The 17,500-nt window shown below is 41.7% G+C and overlaps 1 protein-coding gene across 1 annotated transcript in view; it reads right to left on the bottom strand.

Moving 5' to 3' along the window:
• The window catches only part of musk (muscle, skeletal, receptor tyrosine kinase), a 55,754-nt gene that overhangs the window by 7,114 nt on the left and 31,140 nt on the right, over window positions 1–17,500 (bottom strand). The window contains exons 9-15 of the mRNA XM_078286249.1: window positions 16,925–17,188; window positions 16,213–16,406; window positions 15,382–15,405; window positions 15,154–15,242; window positions 6,435–6,597; window positions 5,328–5,514; window positions 4,468–4,659 (exon numbers count right to left, since the gene is read on the bottom strand). Coding sequence (XP_078142375.1) covers window positions 4,468–4,659; window positions 5,328–5,514; window positions 6,435–6,597; window positions 15,154–15,242; window positions 15,382–15,405; window positions 16,213–16,406; window positions 16,925–17,188 — 1,113 coding nt within the window. The remainder of the gene's footprint in view (window positions 1–4,467; window positions 4,660–5,327; window positions 5,515–6,434; window positions 6,598–15,153; window positions 15,243–15,381; window positions 15,406–16,212; window positions 16,407–16,924; window positions 17,189–17,500) is intronic.

Below are 17,500 nucleotides of genomic sequence, written 5' to 3'. Positions count from 1 at the left end.
GTCTATTTAGGGCTGTGTGTGTGTGTTTGTGTGTGTATGTATCTGTATTCATGTATGTGTGTGAGTACGACTAAGTGCATATGTGTGTGTGAACATGCATGACCGTGTGCACGTGTTGTGTGTGTGTTTGTGTGCTTGTGTGTCTGTACTCCTGGTTGCATTTGCGTACAACAAAGCGTGTGTGTTTGCACGTGTGTGCCTGTATTTGTTGGCACAAGTGGGTATGTGTGTGTGTGTGTGTGTGTGTGGTATCTTCCCAGGGGTGTCCATATACTGCAGCATTCCAGTTTTCAGCAGAGGGATTAGCAGCTGTCCAGAAGGACGTCTCCGGGAGGATCTGGACGGCTGCAGACTGCAGGTGCTGCAGCTAAAAGCTAATTAACACTGAGCTCTGCTGCCTGCTGCACTGTGCTGCTGCTGGCTCTGTCTCTGCAGGGCTCCACACTGCAAAACATCTCCACCTTAACAACTCATTTAGTCTATTATTGAGTCTTAAAAAGCATAATTCTCTTAAAATAAGTGAAAAAATCTGCCATTGGGGTTTGATAATTCAAGAAAGTGTCGTTTCATTTGACTTTTTCAGTGGTACTAAACTTTAAAGTGACAATCCCCAACTTTTTCACATAAGCAAATGTCCATTTTTAGATTAATATATCACAACAATGATTCAGCCTAAGAAAAGAGAAACTCAAACTGCATCAACAGAAAAATCCAAGCTCCGCCCACACTGCTCCCACACTGCTCCGCCCACACTGTTTGATTGACAGGTGATCTCTGGGAGCTGCAGTGCAGAAACACCACAGAAATGAGGCTGAGCAACAAAGATTTTGCCATAATGAAAAATCAAAGAACTTGAGGATGACCACTTTAAAGGCTAGTAAATATGGGATATGGGATACTATACAATACTATAGTTACACCTACATTTATGTACTTGAATAGATTTGTATGTAATGATTCTTTACATGCTCTTCCTCATGGCTACCGGAGGAAGAGCACTGAGCTCGAAACGCGTTGCAGATTCTCCATGTTCACAGCCAATATATGTTCACCTGCTCATTATGCGCTGTTTTGCGCTATTTTGATTATTTTTGTGCCACTTTGGAAGCTCTTTTCTTCCCACTGTCTTTTGACGTGGATACTTATACATATTCCATTCAGTGTAAAATTTTTAAAGGTTAAATGTGTAATATTTCTGCTTTACTGAAACATAATATGACTAGCAAATATCAGCAGAGGTTCCTGAATGATAGTGAGAAACAAAATGAACAGCCGGTGCACTCTGCAGAGATTTCTGCATTCAGAAACACAGGAGCCGAGAGCTGAAGGCCCTCCTACCACGCCAAGGTCCGTTCAAAAATCTGGCAATTTGTTTTTGCCTTACTTATCGGCAAAAAACACACAACGGAAAATATTATTTGAGACTTTATTACTAATCTGTAGGGTGTTCTGGTAAATTCGGCATGTATATAATCCTCCAAATAGCTTGAATTGAAGGGGGAAGTGGTGTTACTTCACACACAAAATAGCGACTCCTTATCTTCGATCTTCACAGCAAGCGCCCGTCGAACAAAACAAAAAAAAAAGTTAGTTTGGTAAAACATGACAGAACGTTCCTTGTTGTTGATTGTGAAACAGTCCAACCTGCCCACCATGCTGATGATGGTCTCGCTCTCCGGAGGGCAGAGTGTTGTTGTCATGGCAACACGGTCTCACGACAGTTCGTGAAATGGTCACGAAAATTAAATCTATTGATTCGTGTACATGGACACGATTTTGCAATTTTTTTCGTGACACTCATAACGACTTAAAAACGACCTTTTTTTTCGTGAAATGAACACGACCTAAAAAACTTGCCTCCACCACAACCTGAATTACGTTCCTCCACCACGATTTTGAAAACGTAAGTTTAGGTTAAATAAAACAACTTGTGTTACGGTTATGGTTAGGCAACTAAAACAACTTGGTTAAGGTTAGAGAAATGGTTTGGTCATGGTTAAATTAGAAAAACGTTCGTTAAAAATTTAAATGTGGCTTACGGTTGAAATGTACTTTGAACACGCTGGGAATCGAACCCCGGTCGTCGGCATCGAACAGCAAACATATACGCCCATCCACCACCCGACCACAACGCCCTTACTGACCACCGTTTTATTTCAATGTCACACTACTTCCTGAGTCCCGACTGCCAGAAAAAAAAAACGTGCTGCAGGCACGAAAGATACTTCCAATTGAAATACATTCGTTTGAAAGTCATTCTGAGTGTCACGAAAAAAATGGGAAAATCGTGTCCATGTACACAAATCAATAGATTAAATTTCGTGACTATTTCACGAACTGCCGTGAGACCGGGTTGTGTCATGACAGCGCTGAACGATAGAGGCCAGCACTGGACCAGAAATGACACATAGTACCCTTTAAAATAGATTCATGACGTTTTGGAAATGAAATCTGTGTGACTCCTACTAAAAATGTGTACCGTATTTCCTCTAATAGTGGCCTGTAATTAAAAGCCGGGTCTCCGATAATGGCCGGGGCCGTGGTCGACACGAACAAATAAAGGCCGGCCTCAAATACAGGCCGGGGAAAAAAACAAAGGAAAAAACAACGGTGGATACCGGTAAACTCCTGGTGCCTGTTATATAATGTAACTGTAGTTTGTAGTAACGTACAAGTGCCACAAGATGGCAGTAGCTCTATCCCCATTCAAGTTAGCAGAGGGCTAACCGGAAGTTAGCCCGCTCGGCCGGCGGAAGTCTCTGAAGCATGCCGTCGTCGATTACCGTAATTATCATAATGCATTGCAGTAACAAAAAAAACGGCTACCTAACGAACCCCAACAGAAGCAGATCAGAAAACAAGGAGGCTTCGTATTAAAATATGAGCAAATATACTTATCAAACAGAGGGAATTAGAAATAAAGGCCTGTCTCTAATATAAGCCTGCTTCCAATAAAGGCCTGGTACCCTCTGCAGTTGAGGTAAATAAAGGCCCGGGCCAATATTAGAGGAAATACGGTAACTACTGTGTGAGCCAGGTCTGGTATTTAGTCTGATCACAGGGATTAGTCCGAGGTGTGAGCGGGTCGGTGAGGAGCGATGTGACACCTGCAGCAGCTCTCCTTGTGACTGTGAATGACGCAGCAGCGGCCTCGTTTAGCTACTCTATCCTTTGGCCATGAGGATGAGTTTCTCTCTCTCTCTCTCTCTCTCTGTCTCTTGTTCTCTCTCTCTGAAAAATATCTGCACCGTCATGTGGCTATTTACCTCCTGGCGGTGATTATGATGATGACGGGGCGATATTAAATATTAGTCTGAGTAATATAATATTGAAAGCGAATCTCCCTCCTTTCCCTCCCGCCCCTCTCCGATTTGGGAGGGAAAGCTCATCAACTTTTCAACCTTTCCTTCCCTCTCTCTCTCTCTCTCTCAATTCAATTCAATTAAATTATCTCTCTCTCTCATTTCTTCTCTCTATCCCTTCTCCCTCCCTCTTTCCCTTTTTCCCCTCTCTGCCTCTGCTTTCTTCCTCATTCCCTCTTCTCCTACTCCATTCCTCTGTTTCTGGTATCCAGTATGATTCATGTTGTGTTGGGGATAAGCTCCATCCTTGTCATTCTATTTTTTTTCCATTTTCCAGACATTTCTTCTGCTCCCTCTCCTTCTCTCCAGCCTCTACTATTCTGCATATTGTCTTGCAGATTGGAGTTTTAGCTTTACAAACAATTCTCAAGGCAGAAATAAGAGAAAATCTTATTGGTCGAGGTAAACCTCTGTGGGCGGAGCCAAAGAACCACCGTTTTTTAAAGCACAAGTTATATATATATAACTTGTGTATATAACTATAACTGGAGGGAGCTCTGGCCAAAATATAAATTAAAAATAAAAATGGCAATGACTTCTTTCATTCATTCATGATAATGGCAGTCATGATCTTGGAAGCTCAGCATACATATCTTTTCAATCTACTTTTTATTGTAGCTTTAATTACATTTTATTGTTAAAAATTTTCTTACTGAGTGTGCATTTTATTGTATTTGTTTGTATTTAACAGTCTGCATGACAACTGCTTTTACCTTTTGTTTTGTGAAGCCCTTTGAGGCTTGCTGTGCGATATTGGGCTATAGATTAATAAAACGTGACTTGACTTATAGAAACTATAGGCTAGTATGGCTAGTTTAACTTGTTTGTGTTGAAATGTCAGCTAGGCCAACTAGCTAACCTAGATTGAATTGTTTTTTGCATTGTTTTTCAGTTAGTAGCGGAGCTCTAGGCTTCATAATATTAGCTTCCTTCTCTCTTACCTCTTTCCTTTTTCACTGTGCTTCAGTCTAATGTTACGTAAACATTATTTCTACCTCCAGAGCAGCTCTGCCTCGTAAAAAAGGTTTGTATAACTGCCTCCATTTGTCTTATATCGTTCTCTCCCCTCCTCCCTCTCTCCCTTTGTTTCATCCCTCCCTCTCACCTGGCTTGGAAAACCCGTCCGAACGCTCCCTCTCCGATGTCTCTGACGTATTGGATGTTATTTCGGGGATACTCCAGGGCCAGCAGCTTCGAGTTGAGCAGCAGCGGGACCCGCTGGTACATGGGGTTGGGGTGAAGTCGATCCAGCAGGAGCTCCGAAGGAAGAGCAGTCAGTGTCGGGGTCTCCATCGCTCTGGGGGGAGAAAGGAGGAGTGAGGAGCCAAAGAGGAAGGGGGAGAAATAAGTCCAATTCACAGGGGACTCATATCACCTGGGGACGTGAAGTTTAATAATTGTGGAGATCGTCTGTACAAATCTGCAGTGTCTGTAATTTGTAAAGTATAAATTCCAGTGCAAATTATACCTATTTTGGTAAACACAGAGGTCCACCTATGCGAACCAAACTCTCAATAATTTCAGCTGTAATTTGTTTTGGGCATGACATTTTTTTCTCTCTCTTCTTCTACATTCATGATTTTTATCTTCCTCTTGTCATGAAAAATGGAGGCAGTAGTGGAATCTACAGAGGAAGGTTTTGAATGTATTTTCGGTGCAAACTTCAGTGTTTGCTTTGCTAAATAAGAAAGTGACACATTGTAAAATCTTCACCTTATACCATTGTATCTGGGACACTGGCAATTTCAGCTAATTATGTTATCCCATGTTATCCCAAGGTTTAGAGGGTAATTCATTAATTACATGATTTCCCCACCAAATACTATTCCTGTGCAAGTAGTGCAAGATAGAGTGGTTGCATGTCAGTGGAAGTGAAAGAGAGGGACAAGAAGAAATGATGGAAGATGGATGGATAGATAGATAGATAGATAGATAGAGTGCACAGGTGTTTCATTTCTCTTTCACCTCTTCCTGCTCCTCCACTGCTTCCTCTGTCGCCGGCAGGCGAGGATGATGATGGTGAGGAAGCCTGCGGTGGCGACTGCAGTGAGGAGGATGATGATGACGGACATGGAGTAGGCCGGAGACACCGCCACCGCCACGGGAGGGAGGCGAGGAGTCTGATGGGGGAACGACGACTCCGGCTGCACGACTGAAAGACACACAGAGACAAAGCTAAGATCGGGGTGCTGTGAGTGTGCTACTATCAACTGTAATCTAGAAAGACACCGGGCATTGAATGTCTACTACTGAAGACAATGAGTCTCCACTCAGGAGAATCAAAAGTTAAAGCACAACCTTAACTAACTTTAACCCTATTTTTCATTCATTTTCCGTCAAACCGAACGATTCTAACAGGCCAGTGGCTACTGGTCAAAAAATTGACCCTAAAAGCATCAACATCTCTGTCAACATATTGGCGCTCACTCTGTAATGAGGCTATTTAATGTTCTGTTTATCTGTATATTTTGTATTCATTTACACAGCGGCAGATGCAGCTGGCCAGCAAAGAGTAAGTAATGGCCAAGGTAGTATCAAAACTGTATGAGTGAGCAGTATGGGGAATATATATATATATATATATATATATATATATATATATATATATATGTTTTAGGCACTTTTGGAGCTGTTTTTGTTGGAGTATCCATTGGCAAGCAAGACATAAGTAGCTCTATAGTGAAGCAATTGAATTTATTGGTATAATGGAAAAATATGGTAAATATTGCACCCCAATAGGAAGTGCATTAAATCTTACATCAAAAGCAGAGTAGAAAAAGAGCAAAAATATCAGTCTAAGTAGACTGATATTTCAGTATCAGTTAGTCTACTACACCAGCCACATTGGCAGGCAACAAACCAAATCATGTGCACGTTCTACTCTAAAAATCTATCTGGCTGGTAAAATAGTGACAGTTGCAGGTTAATTTTGAAATGTACCAGGCAGCCACAGTGACCAGAGGACAAAAAGTTTCCTCCGCTGGTGAGAGTAAGGGGAGGAGAGGAAGTCAGGAGCGAGGAACAGGTGAACGAGGAAGCAAGGAACCGAAGGGAGTAAGGAAAGGAAGATACCTGTCTCCCCACACTGGGGCACAGAGCAGTACTCCCAGCGTATGTTGGGGTTTGAGGTGTAACACCAGGGCTTGTCGCTGGTTCCTCCTGGGTTCCTACAGTGGTTCTCCGAGTTCTTCAGCTCTGGAACCACGTCCACAGACAGGCGGTGCTGGTGGGGAACCTATAGGGACAAGACAGAACAGCAACAATAAGAAGAAGAAAAACATGAAGAAGAAGAAGAAGAACAGGGAGAAGAAGACTTTGATCTAGCACTTCTGCAACAAAGTAACAACGTGCTGTAAAACTAAAATGTAACAATTTGAAAGGAAAATAAAAGAACTGCAAGTCTGAGAACGTAACTAATAACTGTTTACATAACTTGCAAAACTAATGTGTAAGTTACTCGTTACCACAAAAAAAAAAAAAACATCTGAGTACTCTTACACATTAGATGTTAGACATTTATGACCCAATATGATGTCACCCATGCCCCTTATTGGACACTCCCCTTGCCTCTCTGCCAGTCTGGGACTACGATTAGCCTGAAGCCACATGACCATACCCAACCCATCTCTGTAGGTACCCCATTGGCTGATATGTGTGTGGATGTATATGATTGGCTGTCTTTTATTATTTTTTTACCTTTTTGAATTTTTTTCTGTTACCCTATTTAAATGTTGTTTGTAATGTGTTTCATGATGACTCTGATGAAGGCCACAAGCCGAAACGCGTTGGTCCAACAATAAAGTTGTTCTTTATACTACAAGTGTTGCTGGAGGTTTGACCTTTTTAGAGCTTTTTCCCTTCTCCATGCACCTTGGAAGCAGGTGAAGTTGTGCCAGAAACAACTACTCTGATTCTACTCTTACACATTACCCCAACACTGCTCACTACCCACTATAGGCCTTCCTGCCACCCAAGGGAGAGGGAGATGAAGGGAGGTGATGATTTTGGAAGCCTATCAAAGCCTCCTATATGCTTCATGAAGTGTATCTTCACACATCGTTCCACAGTTCCATACACAGATTACACAGAGCGGGGCGGCAGGGCAGTGAAGTGAGAACAGACACCATGTTTCAGCTGGAGCGGCCCGAGTCAAACCCCCCTGTGAGCAAGACACCGAACCCCATTATCCTGTTGCTGGCCCTCTGCTCTGGAGGGGGACAAGCAAAACTAGAGTTTCCCTAGGGGATCAGTGAAGTATTACCTTAATATTTGGACAATTCCATCACTCCTATGGAGCTCTAGCAAGAGGTTCGTGCCATCTTCGGGGTATGTGTGTGTATGCTCATGCAATTATGTATCCAAACACCGTAAGAGCATGTGAAGATCATCATAAAATTGGAATTGGTGAAGGATAGATGGCCATGCAGTTTTTTTGTTTTGTTTTTCTGGTTTCAAAAGTTTCACCTTTGCAGGACGTTTCTGACTTTCCCATAAAAAAAACCCTTGAACTGAGATGGTCTTGCAAATTAGTTTAAAATACATTTTTTTGGAGACTCTATGGTAAGGGTGAATTGTAATAACCAGAGGCTGTAAAATGTTCTATAGTGCGGTGTCCCATGTTTGATGCCTGAACCCCTGACTGCCAACTCAAATATCAAACATCTGGTATCTTCATGTCTCATGAGTTCTAGTCATCAAAAGAGCAATGGTCCAAACTATCCCAAGAGACGTGAAGTTATGTGCTGAGGAGGTTTGGTTCAACTCAAACGCTCCTTCAGTAGAGCTGAATGTGTAGAGCAAGCCACTCGTAAGTTCAAGGTAAGGGTTGAGTTCCCACTGGGGCCGGACATGGACTGGAAGGTGCTTTGGGTAAAAATGTGTGTGTGTGTGTGTGTGTGTGTGTGTGTGTGTGTGTGTGTGTGTGTGTGTATGACCATATGCAACCTAAGATTCAGTGTCCTTTAGCAGCTTAGAGGGTTGATGAGAGGATGCAGGAATGCCAACATTGTGGGTTCAAACCTATAACAGGTTTATAATATACAGTATTGTTCCATATAAAAAGCTTGGGAAAAACAATCTTCTTCATGAAACAGAAGGTATTGATTATATTGGATGAATATCAAGGCTTCCTATATCATACCATAGGTTTTATCCGGGGGAATATATTAGACCTAAGCATGGCTCCACTGGGGCAGCAGAGGTCTTGAGTCTGATTTAGCTCACTACATCATCAGTACATTGCATCTGCCTGGTGTCCTGAGCCTGCAGGACACCCAGAGATTTGCATATTTTTCTTCCCCAGCATATAACCTACAGTTGAGTTGATGTTTCACAGCCATTCATGGCATAGTTTTAATGATGGAAACTGTCAACATCTGGCATTTTCCTGACTAAAACAGAGCTACAGTCATCACATAATATCAAGAAAACTACATTTTAGATTAAAAGCACTGATTTTGCATTGGTCAAAAGCCACAGATGACTCAGCAGATCAAAATTCATCTGGTTCTCTTTTGAGATGTGTAGCAACTGATAAAGTAATAACTTGTCAAAAAGTAATAAAACGTCCCTGAATTGCTGGATAATGTAATAACATCACCATATTACATTAACCTGCTTTTATTGCCTAATAAGTGGTGTGACATGATGTAATATTTGAAGTAATAATCGCCGGTTAATGTAAGAAAGTGATGTAATTTATTATATTATTATACAGGAAACATTTCATTACATTTAGAAGTTACAAGTTACAAGTTATAACATTATCTGGCAGCTATTACATCATCAGTTGTTACAAGATGTAAGTAAAATACAACCTATTGTACTCCAACACAAAGGGTTTTGCATTTGTATATGCAAATTCATGTTTTATTATGACTAAACATACAGCTAACATTAGCAGACAAATAGCAGGAAGAATAGGGAACAAGCAACATCAGCAAACACTGATGGAGGTGGAGGAAAAAAAACTGGGGGCTAGAAGGTGTGTGTGTGTGTGTGTGTCGGGGGGGCACTACTCTTATACATACATATGATGTGAAGTCAATACATGTGGTATTAAGTGACTCATAGCTGGTATGTGAAGTCCTGATGAAAACTTTGATGTGTTTAACAAAAAAAAAAGAGCCCATAACTCCCTGGGAGGAGTGCGGTGCTGTTTCTCATTATTTCCCATGCAGTTTGGGGTTTGATTCCTGTCAGGGCTTCTACCCAGAGTGAAAATGTACACACTCAGGATAAATGCTCCCACCACCTTATGTACCACTTCACCATCATATCCCTGAGAGTAACGAGTCTGTTTTGAAAATGTAGTGAGAAGAAAGTATAGATTGTTCTTTAGAAATGCAGTGAGGAAAAGTAAAAAGTCTTAAGTGAAAGAGTAAAATACTTAGTTACCTAGTACGTAGGTAGTAAAGTACCTAGTATTTTTACTTTGTTACTTCCCACCTCTGCATATGTGATTATTCTAAGGAGGCAGGGATTTTTTTTCTCAGCACATGTGGCATTGATCCTTGCATTGATTATTGCCTGTAACGTTTGCAATCCAGGATTTTTAGCTTATTTTACAGTTGCAGTCATCGTCAGAAATCGGCAACCAAAGCCTCCTGACCTTTAGTTTGCCAAAGAGTCTCTACAGTCCCACATTTAAAATTCACAATAGATTTGGGACAGACACCTGCTTTGTGACGCATTCGTAAAAGTACATTCAGACTACCTCATGCATATAAATATGTTTAATTGGTTATTAGTGCGCTGTAGAACATGACTTTGGTTTCAGTATGCTCCTCTGTGACTCAGTGCAGCATGTGGAAGTGTGTGGAAGTGTGTGCTGAACACGACTAAATGGGATTTCCCAGCATTCCTCAGTGGCTCTGGAGGGGTAATGGTACGGTGTGTGGAACATTAGGGTTTTGTGTTCATTTCCTACAGGACTCATATGCACAGAATATTTTATATTCGCTATAAAAACGTTTGGTTAACATCAGCTCTAAGATGCACTGAAGCTGAAAGACTTTGGACTTGGATTTTATGAAAACTACTACAAAAAATATTAGGAACAGCTGCTCCTTCCGTGATACTGACTGACTGAGGTGGATCCAGGTGAAAGTTATGATCAGTAATTCATTTCACCTGTTAAATCCACTCAATCATCAAATCAGTCAATCAATCAATCAAATCAATCATGAATCGTAGATTAAGGGGAACAAACAGATTAGAAACAGATTCTAAACTGAGATGTTGCTAGTTCATTTTTAAGGTAGGAACACCTTAAAAAAATGATAAAGGTTTCTACAGCTAAAGCCTAATGTAGACTAGAGGTGCACACACAACCACACACACACACACACACACACAGAGGGAAATACATAAACACTCATCATTGATTCACACGTATATATTTCTCTATTTCCAACTCTCTTTTTCTCACTTTCTTTCTCACACATGGATTATGTCACATCATGAAGTCATGGATGAAAATAAACACAGATGCTCCCGAACACACAGAGGCAGACACACACACTTACACACACACACACACACACACACACTCACACTCCAAAGCCTATTTTAAATGAAGATGTATGAATTGAGGGGGATATTTGTTAAATGACTTTTCTATAATGAGAATGATTCTGACCAGCCCGGGTTTTCTGTTTCACATTCTCCACATTCTCACCACCTGATGTCATTATTTCTCCTCAGTAACTTTGAGTCAACGCTTTTTAAATCCTGGCTTTCATACGAATCCGCTGCCACCTGGAAACTGTTACTGGAGTTGGTGACATGTGAGTCTGACAATTTGAACGAATCTTTTGTAGAGAGTGGAGGGATCGGTTCGCCCCGTGCAGCTGAACAGGAGGAATGGAAGGATTGTTTTTTTCTTTTTAACGTGTTTGAAAGAGCTGAAAAACGTCGAATTTTAAAGTCACAATCAAACGGCATTTTGAGAGCATCTTGCTTCCTTTCTGTGATGCGTTTCCTGTTGAAACAGGATGTTGGGGGCGGGACATAACGCAGGGAGGGATCATTTCATAATGTGAACCAATGGGAGATCAGTTAGGGAGAGAAAGGCAGGTTTATTTGATGGGAGGAGCGGAGAGGCGGGACTGTTCAAAAATCTGTGTTTTATAGGTTGGAAGTTTATTGTCACCTCCTGGTACATGATGATGTCACCGCTAAAGATTTTCCATCTTCCAGGAATTAAAAGTAAATGAGATTTTGATATAAAATACAATACAATTATTTCTTTGGTCATTTTTCTGGCATAAATTGCCCAATAATTGTACGGCATGAGAGTTAGAATGAGCTAAAAAGATGAAGACGTCATTTATCATTGAATGCATTTATAGGCACTACCATGATCTTGGGTATTAAGTTCCTATGTTGCTTTTCGTTATTTTCAATTTACTTTAAAATTGCAGTGGTCCAGTGGAAGACTATGGACAGATATTCAGATATTCAAAATAAATGCCATTTTATATCATATATTAAATATTTGTGCATCATTCTAATCTCTAAAAGACTGGATTCATTTTTGTCTTGGTCCTGGCCTTGACCGCCTTTTGTCTTAGTGTGATCCTGACAAATACTCATACACACACAAACACACACACACACACACACACACACACACACACACACACATCTCTGGTCAATGTCCACCAGTAGGAAAGAGACAGTAAATCATGTCATGTGTTTTCAGATTGGAGATGATGTTTGTTGAAGGAGACACAGAAAGCCATTAAGCTGATGGGTTGTGTGTGTGTGTGTGTGCGTGTGTGTGTGTGTGTGCGCGCGCGCGTGAGACTGTGTTAGCTGTACGTTTGTATATATTTTTGTGCAGCATTTTTTGTGGTTTTCCGTGTGTGTGAGTGAGGAAAAACCATTTATTTGTGAACTGGATGTTGAAGCCAACATCATGTGGAGAGAAAAGAGAGAGAAAGAGAGAGAGAAAGAATGTACTAATATTTGTGAATCACATTAGAGAGCAAATGTTCTCCCACTTTCACGTATGTGTGTGTGTGTGTGAGCGAGAGAGAGTGTGACGCGTTAGAGTGTGTGTGTGTGTGTGTGTATTGGTGATTGAGTCTGTGCAGCATATGCGTGTGAAGACTAATTGCTTCCAGAGGCAGGATGTGACACGATGAGCCCCTCCCTCTCTGCTGACCTGGCACACACACACACACACACACACACACACACACACACATAACACACACACACATGCACACACTCCCTGTGGCCCAAAAGCCCCTTTATGTTTTTACGGCTTTGCTCAGTGAGAGGGTCTGTTAGGTTGAACTCTTGCTGCTCTCCTGTGTGTGTGTGTGTGTGTGTGTGTGTAGGTGTGTGTGTGTGTGTGTGTAACCAGAGGGCTGGGAGCTTTTGGTGAAATTAGAGGTGTGTGCATGTGTTTTTTTTGTTTTTTATTCCCTTTATTAATTAATCTTCATTGTGTGTGTGTGTGTGTGTGTGTGAGAGAGAGAGAGAGGGGGTATTTTGCTAATCTGTAACAGGACGGGAACATTTGATAACTGGACCTCCACACACAAACTGAAACAAATCCCAGCCTCCCTCCTTTCACCAGCGGCTTAAAGATGAGAAAACAAGACTACTGAGCTGTTGGCCGCCATCTTGGTTCAACTCTCCTGAGAAACACTATGACATGATGCTCATGAAATATAGACACAAGGCAGCTGGAATCTGTCTTTTCCTGCATTTCCTTCCTAAATAGACAGACACCGGACTGCAGTTTGGTGATGTTCATGTTTTAAAGTGATGCTGAACTTTGGTAGTGTCTTGTGATATAACCCCAAAATCGACGATTATCTGTTACCGGTTGCTCCAGTGCTTCCCACATTTTTTCTCCTATCTACAATTATTGATAATCGTTCTGTTTTCTTCTTTCCATCGGCATAAGTTTCCTCTGACCGGATTTCGGTGTTCCACTTGTTCAAACTGAAAGATTTAATAAACATAAAGAAAGCGATTCACTGAAAAACAATTCAGCAGTATGACTAGTTTGTTTATCTATTGTCAGAATCTGCTTTGTTCGCATTCGTTTACGTGCTAGAAGTGTGATTTTCAGACTGTTCCTCCATATAATGGCAGTGAATGGAGAGAGAAAAAAAACATAATTCTCCAATCTCCTCTACCAGAGCAACAGAATCACTGATTTTGGGGGTTTTATCATGGAGGAAGAGACACAACCCAAGATACTACCGAAGCTCAACATCACTTTAACTTCACATGCTCCTCTATGGGTTGAGTTGTGCTTATGAAACTCTTTCAAACCTGATTGAATTGAACTCAAAAACACATGGTGGTCAATCTGAAAACAAAGCTCTGTTTCTTACTTCCTGAACAGTTGCTGTTTTGGAGATGTGAGATGTGTTTTCCCCCGGCAGACACCGTGTGCATGTCTGCAGAGTGGGAACAGTACAATCGGCCTCAGTGCAGCTTCCCTGGAACAGTTTGGGGTTGAGCGTGTTGCTCAATGGCAGCGTTGGTGGCCACCGCTGATATAATGCCAGCCACCCGTTAGTTGCCAGCTCACAGCTAGAATACACCCTTCTGTTTAGCCATGGATCTGAACTAAGTGATTGCAGAGTCTGTGTTGCAGCAATGAGAGGGATGAACAGCGAAAACAAAGGTGGAGGTTAGACAAATATGGTCAACATAAGCATTAAAGGGGCTCTACTATAGGGATTCTGATGTTCCTCTATTAATATACATGTTTGATCAGACGTTTAATGAAGACATTGCTAAAATTTGAATTTGAGTGGTTAAATCTAAAGTTATTGCATTTTCAACATGACTAGGTGTCCCTATAGTGACTGAGCTGGGCTGTTCTGGTGTGTGCCACGCCTCCAGGTATGCTCACTTCAAAAGGGTTAGCATTAAATCAATGGTAATATGTCAAACATCAGGGCGATGTATGGTGCTGTTCCTACAGCCCAGCCCAAACATTCATCCTTTTTTACAGGCAGACTAACTCCAGTCAACTAGAGTGAAACTGCACATCACAAATGTTCTTAGTTTTGTATGTTTCTTATTCTAGGCCATAGAATTTTTGAAAACAATTTTATGAAAACTGAATATTGGACCTTTAACATTTCTCTGGCTGTAGAAAGCGAATGGACTTCAGTTCATCTAGTCAGTCAAGGATTGCTGTGACACATAGATCCATCATAGACAAAAGTTTACTGGCTTGTCAGGTGTTAGATGGTGTGTGTGTACAATAGTGATGCGTGGGTCAATCCGAAACCCGCGGGTCCCGCAGGTTTATCCGCGGGTGGGGCGGGTTAGGGTCGACTGAGGATGATATTGAGGACGGGTCGGGCGGGTGCGGGTCAAATGGGCTACACACACAATACACACACAGTGTAATTCTAGACTAAATTGTTTTACATTTAATTAACGGAATAAACTCTCCAGCTGGTTTATCCTGCCATCCATAGGTTACATTATATTCTGCGCACACTGCACAGTGCAGCATTGAGTATTACCTTAGTTACACGAGTCTTTGGAAAATTACCTGGCCTCCTGAATGTTGTTTTTTTTTTTTGGGTTGCGGATCGGTTCGGGTCATTGTTTTGTATGAAAATGGGTCGGGCGGGTTCAGATATGTGTCGGATCGGGCGGTCGTGGGTTGGAAAAAACCTGACCCGCGCATCACTAGTGTACAATATCATCTCTCTCTCTCTCTCTCTCTCTCTCATACCCATTCTATTTCCTTCACACACACACACACACACACACACACACACACACACACACGGCACAATACCTGTTGGCTCCATGGCTGGCATGGTATCCCAGACCGGGTCACATTTAAACTGCCTTGGTAGAAGCGGCCTCTGTCATTGTAACACGTTGCTGTTGATACCAAACACAATGGATTAGATAATCATATTTGATCATTATTATTTGATAAATTAATCTATAGGATAGATGGCACAATTGTAAAATAAAATCCATGCACTCTCATACATACATACACCCTTTTCGTACTTACTTGTAACTTGATCTTTCTTGATGTCTGAAATATAGAAAAGTAAAGATTCAAAACTCTTTTTAACCAAAGCTGAATGTACCGTGCTGAAGGACTATGCTGATTCACTATAGCTCAACTCAGGAAGTCTAATTTATACGGATGAGATTAAATTACAGAGCAAACACGCACAACCATATGCATGCATGACATACGCCACACACACACACACACACACACACACCTCCTGCAGCTGTGGATTTTGGCTGGGACTAGTCACACCCTCCCAATGACCTCATCAGTATCCAGTGACCTATAGCAGGCTTTATCTTGGCCTTCAACACAGCAGTAACGGCTCCTAGCGAACTCCTGCTTTTCTATTAGTTAAATATGTTCTGTTGGCTTCTTCCAAACCGCTTTCATGCTTTACACGCTGCTGCACTTCTGATTTTTCTGTGAGAAACAGAGCTAGCAGATTCTTATAGCGGGGAAAACATGTTTATAATAAAACATCAAGTTAGTCCCTATGATCTTAGTTCAGTTTTTTGTGAGAATGACCAAGTTTCCTCTTTCAAAGCTAAAAACAAGAGAGCCAAGTATCAGATTTTTTTTTTTCATATAGTAGAGGAAATGCAACTTGATTCAAACTCATGCATACAGACTTTATCAAGCAACTGTTCACCTCGGTCACACCCTGTTTACACTTGCACATTGCACTTGCACTTGCACACTTACACATCTTTATTAATAAAGATGCGTTTCAGATTTCGTGCTCATTTCACGAAACTCTGTGAGGCTGTGTTGAACTGTCCCGCTCCACCTCCAGGCTGCATGCCTCAGTCTGGGACATCTTACCTATGAAAGGAACATGTGTGCAGGCGTCCGGGTCGGTGCGGAGGCTCGGCAGGGCCTGGCAGTTGGGCAGCAGCAGGCTGGGAGTGCGAGACCCGGATCCGGAGCTGTAGATCCCGGGCTGAGAGGAGCTGCTGCCCTCCAGGACCAGCCACTCCTTATGGCAGTACAGCTCCTTCACTGCCAGACAGTGCTCTCTGTTTCACACAGAGACCATGATCAGCCATCCATTCATCTGTCTGTTCCTTCCTTTGTTTCCTCATCCATTCATTCATTCATTTGTTTCCTCATTCATTCATTCATTTGTTCATTTGTTTGTTTATTTATTCACTCATTCATTCATTTGCTCATTTATTCACTCTTTATTTTGTGACATGTATTAACTCTTCAATTCCTTCATTAATTTATAAACATAGTATTTCATTCATTCATTTACTCATTCATTCATCCATCCATCCATCCATCCAGCAACAACAAAGTGAACAGAGGAGACATGTATTGCTTAACTATTGATCAACTTATGGACTATCCACAAACAGGATTGGGTTAAAGTCGAGGTCCGACATGATTCTAGTTTTGTTCACTTATACTGTCTGTCTATTTTTCTATCTTTTTTCTTTCTTTTTTTCTATCTATTTGATTCAGTTCTATTCTATTCTATTCTATTATTTTGTGTTTTACTCAGTTCTAGTTTAGTAGCGAACAGAAACGCTACCTGCAGACAGGTTTGGGTGCAGGTCCTAACCCCGAGGGGTTGCAGTCAGGGAAGGCGAGGTGGCAGAGCAGCGAGCGCGCTGCGGGGCTACAGAGCATGCTCAGTCCGTCGAGCTCCGCCCACCAGCTCTGAACCAGGAACTCCTGCATGTCCTCAGGGTCCGAGAGGGAGGAGTTAAAGAAAACCAGCGAATCGTCTCGCAGGATGGTGCGGCACACGTCTCCACGGTACGCGCTGCAGTATCCTGCACTGCCCTTGTAGAGTCTGTGGGACAGAGAGAGGGACGCACACACACACACCCACACACACACACACACACACTATTATTACATTTGAACACTTGACCAACTGCTCAAAGGGGTTCAAATCAGGGGTGGAAAGAGTACTAATACATCCTTATCAAGTAGAGGTATTGTTACTTTGCTGATATTTTACCTAAGTAGAAGTGAAAGTACTTCTACTCAGTACTACTGAAGTAAAAGTAAAAAGTAGTTCAAAATGTAGCTTAAAAATAGCTTAAAATGTCCTCAGAGTAAAAGTTACTGAGTTTCTTTTTAAAAAAGAGAACGTTGTTAG

This window comes from Centroberyx gerrardi, chromosome 2 (assembly GCF_048128805.1).
Source record: "Centroberyx gerrardi isolate f3 chromosome 2, fCenGer3.hap1.cur.20231027, whole genome shotgun sequence".
Lineage (NCBI taxonomy): Eukaryota > Metazoa > Chordata > Actinopteri > Beryciformes > Berycidae > Centroberyx > Centroberyx gerrardi.
Note: the sequence above shows the minus strand (reverse complement) of the source record. Positions and strands in the feature narration are given on the sequence as shown.